Raw genomic sequence first — 12341 nt, 5'->3', positions numbered from 1 at the left:
ACCGCCCCCCCCCCGCGTTCGGTGCCGTCACGGGGCCCCCCCGCCCCCCGCCGCCACGCGCCGCGGGGCCTGCCCTGCCCCTCGTGGGAATAAAAATGTTGTTTTTGCAGAGTTACGTTGTTTAAAGGTAAGGAATGGGGTATTGAGGTGTGCTTGCAGCGATAAGAACGCTTAGCAGGCGACCTTGTAAAATGCAGACAACCAGACTCCGTAGAACAATTCGGGGAAAATCACGGTGTTGAGTCAAGTCAGGTAAGTGAAGAAACATTACCGCTTCAACCAGTAAAAAAGTCAAAAGAAATTCGAAATTTAACAGGCCGGCAACTGAAGGCCATGCATTGTCTGGGAAGCATCAGACAGATTGTGAGCCTGGATCACCCCCTCAGTGGGGAAACAGGGGAGGGTCCCGTCATCAAAAAGTATATAAACTGGGTTTTGGAACCAGCAGGGGCGCTCCTGCTCGTGGGACGCCCGCCACTGCGATCGCGAATAAATTCCTGCTTCGCTGAGCTCCTCGCCTGAGCCCAAGTTCTTGGCTACGGAGTGTTTCTCACAATTTGGGGGCTCGTCCGGGAGCCAGTCGCCTACTGGGGAGCCCCACCGCCGCAGCAGCAGGAAGGCATGCCCCGCTGATTTCAGCGGTCCTGTGCATCGACGGCGGCGGTTCTGCGGAGAGCTGACAGAGGGCCCGAGACTGATGAAAGAGGCAGGATCCGTGAAGGAGTGGGGAAGGGAAGAAGGCAGGCACTCCGGCTTTGAGAATTGATCCGGTAACTCTGTGCACAGACCAAGGTAAGAAATAGGAAGTATTGCCTTGGGGGTCGGGTGAGACTCTGTGTGCCGTGGGATTGAGACGTACTTTTGTACGGAGCGAGTGTGGAGTCCTGATCCGCGGTTCCGCAGCTCCGCGAGGGGCGCGGCCGGAGACGGCCGAAGCGTGAGCTAAGGGAGAGAAAGGAAGAGTCTCGGGAAATGCGGTGTATGGTAAGCCCTTGCACGGGGAAGTGCTTGGCAATACACCAGGGAAATTTGGTGTGCGGTAGTCCTCGCACGGACGGGACGCCCGCCACTGCGATCGCGAATAAATTCCTGCTTCGCTGAGCTCCTCGCCTGAGCCCAAGTTCTTGGCTACGGAGTGTTTCTCACACCCTCCCCCTCCCTCCCTCGCGCGCCCCCTCCCCTCACGGGAACGCGCGCCCCCCCCTCCCGCTGCCGCTCCCGTTCCTCGCCCCGCCCCGGTCCCGTCCCGGTCCCGCCGCCCTCCCGCTCCCGCCCTCAGGACCCGGCCGCCATAATGAACCCCGGCCCGGCCACCGTAAGCACGGGGCTAGGAGTCACCTCCAGAGCCTCCCCGCGCCGTGGCGCCGACCGCTGGTGTGCCGCAGCACCGCGCCGGGCGTGGGACGGCGCCCCGAGCCCACAGTGCTCGTCAGAAAAGCCCCGCACCGACAACCGATACCCCCGCACCGACAACCGATACCCCCGCACCGACAACCAACAGCCCCCACGCCGACAACCAACGCACAAGCGGTGTTTTAGGCCGGATTCGTGGCCCCGTTGGTCCGGGAAGCAGTCGTCACGCTAAATTCTACCCCACGGCAGGGGAACGATGGGCATCGTGACAGATCGCCGCCCCAGAAAATAAACACATAAATAAATAATAAAAACGATAACGGGACGTGAATCGTGCCCTTAATAACAGACATTGGGCAGTGAAATCACCGACTTCTGCAACAATACGTGCTCAGGGAACTGACTAAAACCCCTCCTGCATTGGCCATGTAATAGCTAGGCAAACATCACATAATGCTTCCCTCCCTCATGTACACCAAACCTATTAAGGCAACCATAGTAGTGTGATAACGTGATTTTTCTCCTCCAGATCAGCGTCAAAGGCAGCTACGCTAGGTTTGCTCATAAGTTCAAACGCTGCTTTATTTATTTATTTGAATTCCATTTTTCTTATTTAGAAGGATTTCCATAGGGTGACAGGCCTTTAATGACACTCACGACTCAGAAACATTTGCCGATGCAGTCAAACGGTGTCTATTAACGCGAGGCACTGAAGTTAATTGCTATTAAAAATGAGCCAAAACGAAAGGCAAGTATCTGCGTGTCCAGCAGAATGACAGCGATCATCACCATTTGATCAACCTTCCCTGTGAGTTCTGTCTGCAAGTTACTTTGAGGTAGCGCTAGAAAGAAGCGGTTGGTCCGGAGCATCCCTGCAAAAAGAAACATCCACGGCTTAAGTACCATTTACTCTTTTGGTATCCTTTTAAGTACTTTTTACCCGTTTCGGACTCCTGCCTTTTCCCGGCTCACTGATGACAGCATTAGTAGCCCCTCAAGCTACTGTCCTACAGCCTTTCCCATCAGTGAAGAGATAGGAAAAACCCCACTACTTCTTGGAAAAGAAAACCAGCAGGTTTTTGAATAAAAGCACTCTCTGTTGCAGCTAGGTACAACGAAAAGAGTTTATGAAATCATTACGGGACATTCTTGTAGAAAACTTCCTCAAGCTTGGAAGAAAAAAAAACATTTCAGCTAAGTAAAACAGAAAATAACTGGAAGAAGTGAAGTATGGCGGTGTTGGAAAAGTTGCTTCAAAGACTTGTTTAATTAAAAAGAAGGAAGAAAGCAAGTTCCTACTGCAATCCCATCTTTGTCAAACTGATGGCGGGCACCAGTACAATGTGTTCAGCTAACACAGGCTGGAAGTTGTAACTGCAGCTGTGAAGTTTACCCAGTAAAAAGACTCCGCAAAGCATTGTAGCAATTCCGATGCAATCACTGCTTCCTGAATTTGTGACTCATGGTTAACACGGCAGTACAGGAAGAAGTCTGGCATTCACTGTGCTCTTACGGTAAAGAATCTGCACTGCCGCACACCATCCCAAGCCAGGTATGCGCTCCTAACAGGAAAGGACGATAGGCTGATAAGTCTCAGCAGAGGGAAAAAGACATCAGAGAACTACTTTATAACAGCAGCACGCGGGCTGCAACCGACGTTCTCTTCCTCTCATCATTTTCATTTCTGTGGACTCCAAGAGAATACACTCCCAACATTTTTCAGCTCTGGAGAACAAACAGCCCAACCAATCTCATTCACTGAACTACAAAACTGGTATTTTCACTATCTAGTCCGGAAAAGGAGGCGCACGTCTCTAACGTACAGTGTAGAGACCTTGTTAATAGGCAAAGTCTGCATAAAATAGGTGGCCACAGCCTGATTTTCTGACGTTCAGGGCCTTGGGTCACACACCACCACAGTATCAGACTTAATGAAGTCACCAATCTATGTGGGCCCCTCATTACACAGGTCACATGTTATGGACCAACCTCTCAAAGGCCAAAAAACAGCACTGATACTGCCGGGCCAACACATATCTGTAGCATCCCATTTCTGGGTGACAACACAATGAATGTTTCCACAAGGTACCCGATGCAACCTAACTACTGTGTTTGGTGATGCAAAGCAAGCCGTGTCAAAGCAGCGTAGCACCCAGGCACATTCCTGGAAGATGTTTTGCTGCTCACGTTGAAGAAAATAGATAAAAAAATCCTGTGCAGTTTGCACTTCTGAGCTCAAGTACCACAGCTATGCACTACAATTGAAGTGGCATCAAAGCTTGTAAGGTTTTGAAGCTTCAGCACTGCCATCCAAATTCAAGGAGGCTGCATCTATTATCTTGAATTTGCCCCAGCTCAGTCCCCTGAAACAATTCCATAGACACGTACAAGCAACCCTTTTCCCACCCAGATTCTTTGCTTCATCTATTCCACCTCTACCTTGTGTCATATTCTTATTAATCTGCCCCTCAAAAGACTCCCTGGCTCACACAAAGAAGCAACCCAACAAATCCCTGTTCCCAGCCACGTTGCTTTCATGCTTTGGGAAGAGTTAACTGCAACAGCTCTAACTGTGATGCCACCTCACCCCCTCCACCTATGTGAGGTTCTTCGCCTTCTGTCTCCTCCTACGTGTACACCTGCACTAGAACCAGGAAGAATGTGCTTCCTACAATACTCCAAGAGCCTCTTCTGTTTCAGGATGTCATCATTTCAATTCAGGACTGAAAGTATTCCTAGCAAAAACCCAACAGCTAATAGCTAACAGAAGCAGTTGCTGGTGATCAGCTACAAGTAACCTGGAAGTACTGAGGAGTCACAAAAGAGAATTTGCATTACATTTAAGAACAGCATGCAGCTTAGGACCACTGCTTTCACTAACTACACTAAGCCATAAAAAAGAATTGGATTCTTACCTGCCATCACAGCAATTATGGTTTATGTTGCCCCCAAAACACACACGGCAGTACCAGAACTGTGTCAACTAGCTTTAACAGCTTCCCCAGCTATTAAGTACAGTAATTTCTGCTTCCTTTTTTTCCTTGGAGGAATATTCTTTTGTTTCCAGCCTCACTTACTTACTATACACACTGTTAATTAGCAACTATTTCTCCATACTCATAGGGTTATGGAGTCCCTATGACTGGAAAAGACTCTGTACCCTTCAAGATAAGAACAGCATAAAGGCAGCAACTCGCAAGACTGCTCTAGCTTAAAGCAAAGCTTTCCTCATGGCTCTCATCTCCTTTGACTTGAGTACTGTCATCCTTCTACCAGAGCTTTAAAAACTTCATTACCACGAATGAAGGAAGACCAGGGCAATCAGAGAGGGTAGCAGAGGGTATAACTTAAGGAGCTGTTACTAGGATTTTTTTGTTGTTCCTGGTGGACTATTTTTCTCCTTGCCAGCAAGGAGGGAAAACCAGCAAGTTGTTTTCTCCAAGATTTTTTTTTTTTAGGTTTAAGAACACGGATTATGTTGTAGCAATTTCTTCGCTGTAAAGCGTCAGCTGAGAAGTCTAACAGTAAGAAGGGCAAGGGAAAACTGAATGCTGATGCAGAGAGTGCCAGCAGACACCATCCTCATTCCACGGGATGTTTGTAGCTATGGCAGTTGAAGTCTACACTTCCATATGCTTAACATACCCTATTTATAAGCCGATTTTAGCTGACCTAGCATATATCAGTAGTACAGTTAGAGCCAGCAGCCTGCAGGAAAAAGTGGGCACAGGTGTTTCCATAGCAAGGCCTGTGAGTGTCTCCCATACATACTTCCAGTCTAAGCAAGCACATGAAAGGCTTGGCTTGTCGCTTACCTAAGGAACCAGGAAAACAAGGGAAAGCTAGATTTTGCTTGTGTCCTAATGCCCATATAAAAATAAAGACAGATGAAATACCCTTACTACCTTGTTAAATTCCATAAGCCGGAAGAGAACGTGCTGCACACAGGTACAAGTAAAATCCCTTGCTGGCAGGTTTGCAGAAACAAATTTTTTATTTACACAGGCAAGTCTTATCTTTAAGATAAGACCCCATTTACCTCTTTACATTTCTCGAATATTTACATGACTTCATGATGCTCCAAGAAGAGAGTGATGAACAAAAAGATTACAGAAACTGTCAAAAGCATAGCAAAAAAACCCCAACCTATCATTGTGCTTTAAAACTTATGAGCTAGAATAATGTAGAAGAAATGTAGTTTTAGCACTTTGGTCCTAACGGTCATGCTCTAGAAGACACTTAAATAGCAGAGGGGATTTCAGAAGTGACCATATCCAGAGGTTGCCAGTGACAATTCATGAGTGAATCGTAGAGTTCTTCGCTTGTCTCCGTGAATTGTCTGTTCATTTCATCAACATCCAAGTAGAGCTGTGGATCTGAAAATAAAAGCCTGGTAAGTCCAAGTATCAAATCTGAGGCATGCGCACAAAAAAACTTCATGTGAAATGGCTAATAAAATGTATTTTAAGCTAAGTGTAATAAGCTATTAGATCTACTAATTTTAGTGAGGTATTTAGTCCTCTAAAATTTTGAGCCTCACAGCTCCAACTTTTGGGAATTTGTATATTAGAAGGCTGGGACTAGAATTGTCTTTCAAGATAAAGACAAAGACAATGTTTAAGATAGTAAAGATAACGTTTAAGGATAATCAGCCATGAAACCCTCCCAAGAGTCATTTAATTCACTTCTCCGGCAATACACGTTACATAGGATAGTTTCTAAACACTAACACAAAATGCCTCCACGTGAGGAACTTTGCAAACCTTCCAGGACACAAATATGTTTTGTACCGTATTTGTAAGTGCAAGCTGAATCCTCCTTTTGGAATCTGCAACATAAGCTTTTACCTCAGGGTGGAGAACAAAGCTTTTGCATATTACTGAGTTTCTAATATAAAATCTGTTTAGCGGAACCAATACAAAGAACAAAATTCTGTCTTAGACCATTTTCAAATGGGAATGAAGGCACAGGTACAAGAAACCTGCTGCGAAGCATTGACAGTGTCCCGTTTTACTTGATGCGGTCAGTGTATGCTGTATCAGCTTTAAAACCCCAGCTGATTGCAGATCAACCCCACAGAGGTTTGACCTCAGCTGAATTTTCAAGATGTTCTTCATCCAGTAGAGGTTGGCTTGTATTGTTAAAAGGCACAAGGATGGCTAAACTCAAGTGACAATGATAGAACCCTTATTACCGTCAGTAATTAGGTCATCACCGATTGCAGTCATAACCAAAGATTCCTGAAAGACAGAAAAGGCTAAGTTTAATCATAACTCATTTCAGAAAGCATCACAGATTCAAAGTGCTGCAGTCTCAATCCATTCCTTCTTCCTACAACTACAAGGATAGATGGCATTTTATCTATTTATTTTTAGAAGAAAGCCAATATTACAGTACAGGTTGGAAGGGACCTCCGGAGGTCACAACTAATACATTGACCACGATAAGACCACTTACAACAACTGTTTAATTTGCTTTAAGCAAAGCAAATCAGAAGAACAGGAACAGAAGAAGCGTACGCAATTATGCTGTCAAAACCATTCTTTGGTATGCGTGAACAAATAATGGTGTATAAATCACTAATTCTATGGATTTACTATTTAAGCACTTAAATACAAACACCTCTGAATGGAATCTGCTCTTTTAACTTCACACTAAGCAGAAAGCATGTTTTCAACTTCGGATTCTTTTTGCTGATTCACACAAATCTGTACAACGTATTATCTGTGAAATATTTTCTTTACAGCAAGCGTGCAGTATCTTTACCTCAAAAACAGCTGGAGCCATTAAAGAATCTCCTAAAGAGCAGTCTCCAACAGCTTGCATGCTGTCACAGGGAGCATAGGAGCTGTAGTTGTAGTCAGCGTAAGCATCGTAACTCCTCTGCGAGTGGTAGTTCTGGTACTCTTGGCAATAATCATTATAGTTGTATGACTGGTACCGCTGCAATTCTGCTTTCAGTCTGAAACATGAGAAGTTGCATACAGTCAGAGAACAAGAGACTGTAAACCCAGTTCTGAACTTAAACAATTTGTCAGCTTACATACTTCAAAACTTAAAAGGAAGCTTTCCTAAACAGTCACCTAAGTGACAGCTTAAGTCACAGCTCAAAACCTCATTTCTATAGAAGCAAGCATCCTCACCTTTGCCAATACCAGAAGGAATTGTTCTCATGGATTAACTCCAGAGCCTTGACATGGTTACCTGTACACATCAAGTATTTTTAGCGTTGGCATAAGCAAGCTGCTGCTAAGTCTCTGTGCTTTGCTAAAGATTGATTTAAGACCAGAGACATTTATCAAGCACAGCTGCTTTAAAGATGCAGTCTTAACCCTTCTATCTTTTGTTTGGTTAATTACTAGATCTTATTTCCAGAAAGAAGGGAATGGAGTCAGATTATCCATTTCAAAGAAGCATCTGACGCTGCCTGTCAGTTTGCCATGTCTACCTCCACCTGCTCAGTTTTTTTGTTTGTTTAAAGTCCATTAAACATTCAACAGCTGCCAACTATACCGCTCAGGTGAAGTCAGTCTTGCTTAACAACACAATCGCGATTCTCCAGCATGACGCCTTATTATTAGTGGGAGAATTACAAAATACACTAGTTCTTAAGAAGAAAGGGCCAGCTGATTAGCTTTCACTACTTTCCCTTTCAAGATTTTCTCAGGGGCAGCTTCAGACCAAGACAAGTGCTATCTGTACTAAAACTGAGGTACACTGCATAAAGAACATTCAGATAACCCAGCTGCATATTCAAAAAAATCCGCTGTTTAGACTTGTCTTCACTGATTCTGTACAGGCAGACCTCCTGTGTTTGCAATGCCCAGTTTCTCTGACTTGAATTGGGGATGCAGAGAAGTGAGTTCTATGCTTTTGGGGAAGAATACAAGCTGAAGGCATTCTGAAATAGCTTCCAAACTAAGCAAACATGAGGGACAAACTAATCCAATGGCTGGGTATTTCAATGCTAAGAGAGCACGGTACTCAGCCATTCAGAAACGTATTACTGATGTGTATTTTAATACCTACATTTGTTTCAATACTGCAAAGCTACACAAGTTCTAATAAAGAGGTAATCCATTGTCTTGTTACTGTAGTAAACAAACAGAAGATACATCATCTTAGGTCTTCTGCTTCCAACTGCACTCTTCCTACATACAGTTGTGTAGGGAAGGAAAATCTGAAAATACTGTTGACGTTCTTCTGGATAGCCGAAGCAAGAAAACATGTTTGTGGCTTATTCTTGTTTTCAAAATAAAACGATATTAATTTAATCAAAAAATTTTGGCAAAGAAGTTTGGACAGTGCTCTCTTGGAGAAGAGCATTTCCATTCTAAAGCAGAAGGAGGCAACATTTGCAGAATTATGCTAGGTAAACAGAAGTGTCATTTTTTACTATTTAACAGAACACACAAGCTAACCTCATGAACATACTGAAATTGTTTATATGAAGTCGTGTTTTGTCAGTATCCTGGATCAAAGTTCATCAAATTTGGTATCAATTCTTTAACCGTTCAGAGACCTGAATTGCCTTAAATAAGTGATAGAACTGAGCCGGTAGAGTAAGAAACCCTCTCAGGAAGTGCTAAGCTTTAAACTCCCCATTGCCCTAAGCTCATGAAAAGCAAAGAATAGCATTCTAAACCTGTTCTAGTAATAACGCCTTTGGCTTTCTCCCTGCGTTCCCATTTTTCCCCCCCACTTCTTTCCTGTCAACCCACTGTAAAACTAGTTATGTGCTTCTCTCAAACTAGAGGGAAAGCTCTAAGAACAAGAACTCCCTAGCATATAAAACCACTTGTTGTCCCTTCTACCTTATGCAGGCCCAAACCTGAAAATATTTACCAATGCATTCAGCTTTGCTACTGTTGAGAAACAAGGCTGGTTACAATGGCAGCTAAGCCCAAGTTGCGCTGTCTGGCTAGACTTAACAGTTGGATTCCCCCAGCCATCCTGAAGCAGGTTGATGAATCCAGGGAGTCAAAACATAGGACTTCTGCATTTCTGGTTTTGTAGACTGCATCCTGTGTACAGCCACTACAGCAAGGGCCACAGACTTTCCAAAGGCAGAGCTACAAGAATCTGATTATTTAGAATAACTGTATCAATGCACAACTCCTTGGTTACCTTTTAGAAATTCCTATGCTCAGCCGGATTCCTTTTCCCCCCAGACCTGGTGCGTTCTGGCAGTCTTGCAGTGCCCTCATCTGATCACCTTGCTCACCAAATCTGACATAGGCATACCCTCTACTATTTTCAAAAGGGAGAAAACCAATTCTAGTATGCATAACAGTTACAAAGCTAACGAATTCAGTTTCTGTCTTCTACAAAAAACAGAAGATAGCAGCTACTATAGCTTCTATTACTTAAGCAACCTCTCTGGCATGTGCACGTGCACAGAAAAGGCTTTCACCAAATTAAAAAACTTGGGCCAGAAGCAAAAAGCTTATTCCTTGGTAGCATTAAGATGCAACTCACTGAGAGCCAGCAAAACAATACATTTTAAGTGCTCTCTGCGTAAGTAATCAGATTCCATATTTCTGCATATACAGCAGTTAATCAGTTAGCACTAACCCACTCCTTTTGGAGCCACAAACTTTATTGGTCACAAACACCAAGAGCTGGCTGTAATTATCTGAACCAGTATTAACCGGTACCTCTGAACTCTTCAAACAAAAATATCTTTCAGGTGCTCTTAGAAGAACAACATCAATTGCCTGCAACAATTTGATGGCTTTGCTAAACGGAGCACTGAAAAGCACAGTGGTACAGTTTCTTTTGTAGCCTGTTCAGAAATTATAGCCCCGTGCCTACAGCTTCAAATCAGGCCAAGCTTACCAGCCCAACTCTTACAGCTTAAGTTCACTGCACTCGAATGCCTTCAAGACGTGCTTTTAGGAGCCATGGAGAAGAACCCTCTGGTAAGACCACCATTATAAAGTACTGAGTGTTGTTTTACACTTAAAATAGAACTATCTGTTACAGTCATTCATCAGCTTTCCCTAGGCTGCTGCTCTCTCACTACTGAATGTGATCCTGCTCTCAGTTTGCCACTAACTTTTTCCCCCAGCGTTTATGGCCTCTTTTCATCTATGACACTTTTAAGGGACTACACCGTGTTGAAAAATGCTGGTTAACATTTCCTTTTACACAAGGTGCCTCATCGAATTTTCCTGACTAAACCAAACCCCAGAACCTTAACTAGAAGAGGAAGCACACAAACACACACGCCTCCCTGGCCACCATATCTCCCCAAAACATATCTGTTCAGTAACAGACCAACTGTAAGAATACTGCGATTAAAATCAGTATAGCTCTATACACTGCTTTTGTTCGGGATTACTAGCTAATGTCCTTCCCCTTACCCCTTCTGGAATTAATACTGAATTCTGTACTCTAAAACGTGGTTCTTAAGTCATACAAATGACATTTAACAATCAGAATTTTTCCACACAGTGATCCTCAATAAAAACTTCAATCCTCTACTGCAGTCTTTCAACAAATTAAAGGAATACAAAACTGGCTAATAACTGTTCAGTGATTTTTGGACCTTTGTAGCACTAGAGTAACAGCAGTACACTCTGCAGCATAGTTGCAAGTACGTGGGAATAAGATACTCTCTCTCATCTCTTTTTTTCTCTGAAAAGTGTGAGGCCTCTATTTCACCCTACTAAAGATTTTACCACCAACTGTACTGCTAGCATTGAGACACTACAACTTCTGTGCTTGTATGAGATGCAGGACAGGTTCCTTAAGGTGTCGCAATTTTTTGTCTAAACCTAGTGTTGAGATCAAAAAAGGGATTGCTACTAATTGCGTACGTATCAATAACCAGGACAGAAGACATGCTGCATATAGGAATTAAACTTTTTCTAAAGCTCTAGTACATGAACATATCAAATCCCGCAGATTTTTTCTACTATGGTTTCAGAGGTCTTACTTGATGGACATAAGCGCACAAGTGAAGACAAAAGATACACTGTTTACCTGAAGTACTGGTTTGCAAGTACTGCTTCTCTTCTGTCCTTCCCAAAATAAACTGTGAGGCAGCTGCAGACTCTGCACCTGAACACTCTGAGTGAACACCGAATGTAAATGATGGCAAGGCAGCATTTTGTGGACGCAGCCGCAGCACCAAAACCTGCAGAAATAAGTGAATGTCAAGTCCGTAACCCACGGTGTATCTGCAGTACGTGAAGGTTTGAACTACATTCTAGTCCTGATCTTTCCAGTCAAAACTGTTTAAAAAACAACCCACCAAACAGTAAAACAAACAAGAAAACCCCATGCTTCCTCTCTACATAAAACTTTTCACAATTGTGTTTTCTGCCCACCACCTGGCTTTAAAAAGTATACGAACTTCTTTGATGTTTTTAGTCTGAACTCCAAATGAACAAAGTGTAGGGCATGTAAAGAACAAGCACGTCATTAATGAAAGCTTTTCTCTAAAAAGGATAAACTTATTCTTGGGGAAAAGTGTGGAAACAGATGTTATCTAGGCAATATTCCTACAGGAAAAACGAATAATTTTGCCACACCTCAAAGGAAAAAATAATTGTGCTTAACAGGTAAGAAAATAAAAAATATCAGAGCAAACCAAAAAATAAATCACAGAATATGCATCCTCGTTTTAATCATTAAGTATTACCTTTGAGCTCTGCTTTGGTGCTTGGCTTTGCACTTTCACAGGCTACACACTTCGTGGCCTCTGCTTTGTTTTGAACCAAGCAGGTCTCCCAATCCCAGCTTCCTTCAGGCTTCTTGAGTTTGTCTAAATCCAGAAATTCTCCAGAAGGAGCAGAAAATGCAGATGCACTGCTACTGGTCACAGGTGTTGGACCCTCTGTGAGACAAACAAGACAGTTAACCATCCTGTTTGAACATGAACTATAAAATGAGCATTAACTTTTAAATTTGATTTGTCAAATCCCACAGAAATGTTCAAAACTACTCCGCAACTCCCCCCCCCCGCCCCTGAAAAAAATAAA

At 43.5% G+C, this 12341-nt stretch overlaps 1 protein-coding gene across 1 annotated transcript; it reads right to left on the bottom strand.

Annotated features, from left to right (window-relative positions):
• Positions 1-6646: 6646 nt before the first annotated feature.
• On the bottom strand, positions 6647-12338 carry LOC310894399 (uncharacterized protein). The gene is made up of 3 exons (XM_083824457.1): positions 12002-12338; positions 11341-11494; positions 6647-7315 (listed from the first exon to the last, which is right to left on the bottom strand). The coding sequence occupies exons 1-3, from the start codon at positions 12222-12224 to the stop codon at positions 7027-7029; spliced, it is 666 nt and encodes a 221-aa protein (XP_083680583.1). The 5' UTR covers positions 12225-12338; the 3' UTR covers positions 6647-7026.
• Between the last annotated feature and the right edge of the window lie 3 nt (positions 12339-12341).

The sequence above is a fragment of the Anser anser genome, assembly GCF_964211835.1.
Source record: "Anser anser genome assembly, chromosome: 2".
Taxonomy (NCBI): Eukaryota; Metazoa; Chordata; class Aves; order Anseriformes; family Anatidae; genus Anser; species Anser anser.
This window is presented reverse-complemented; position numbering and strand designations above follow the sequence as displayed.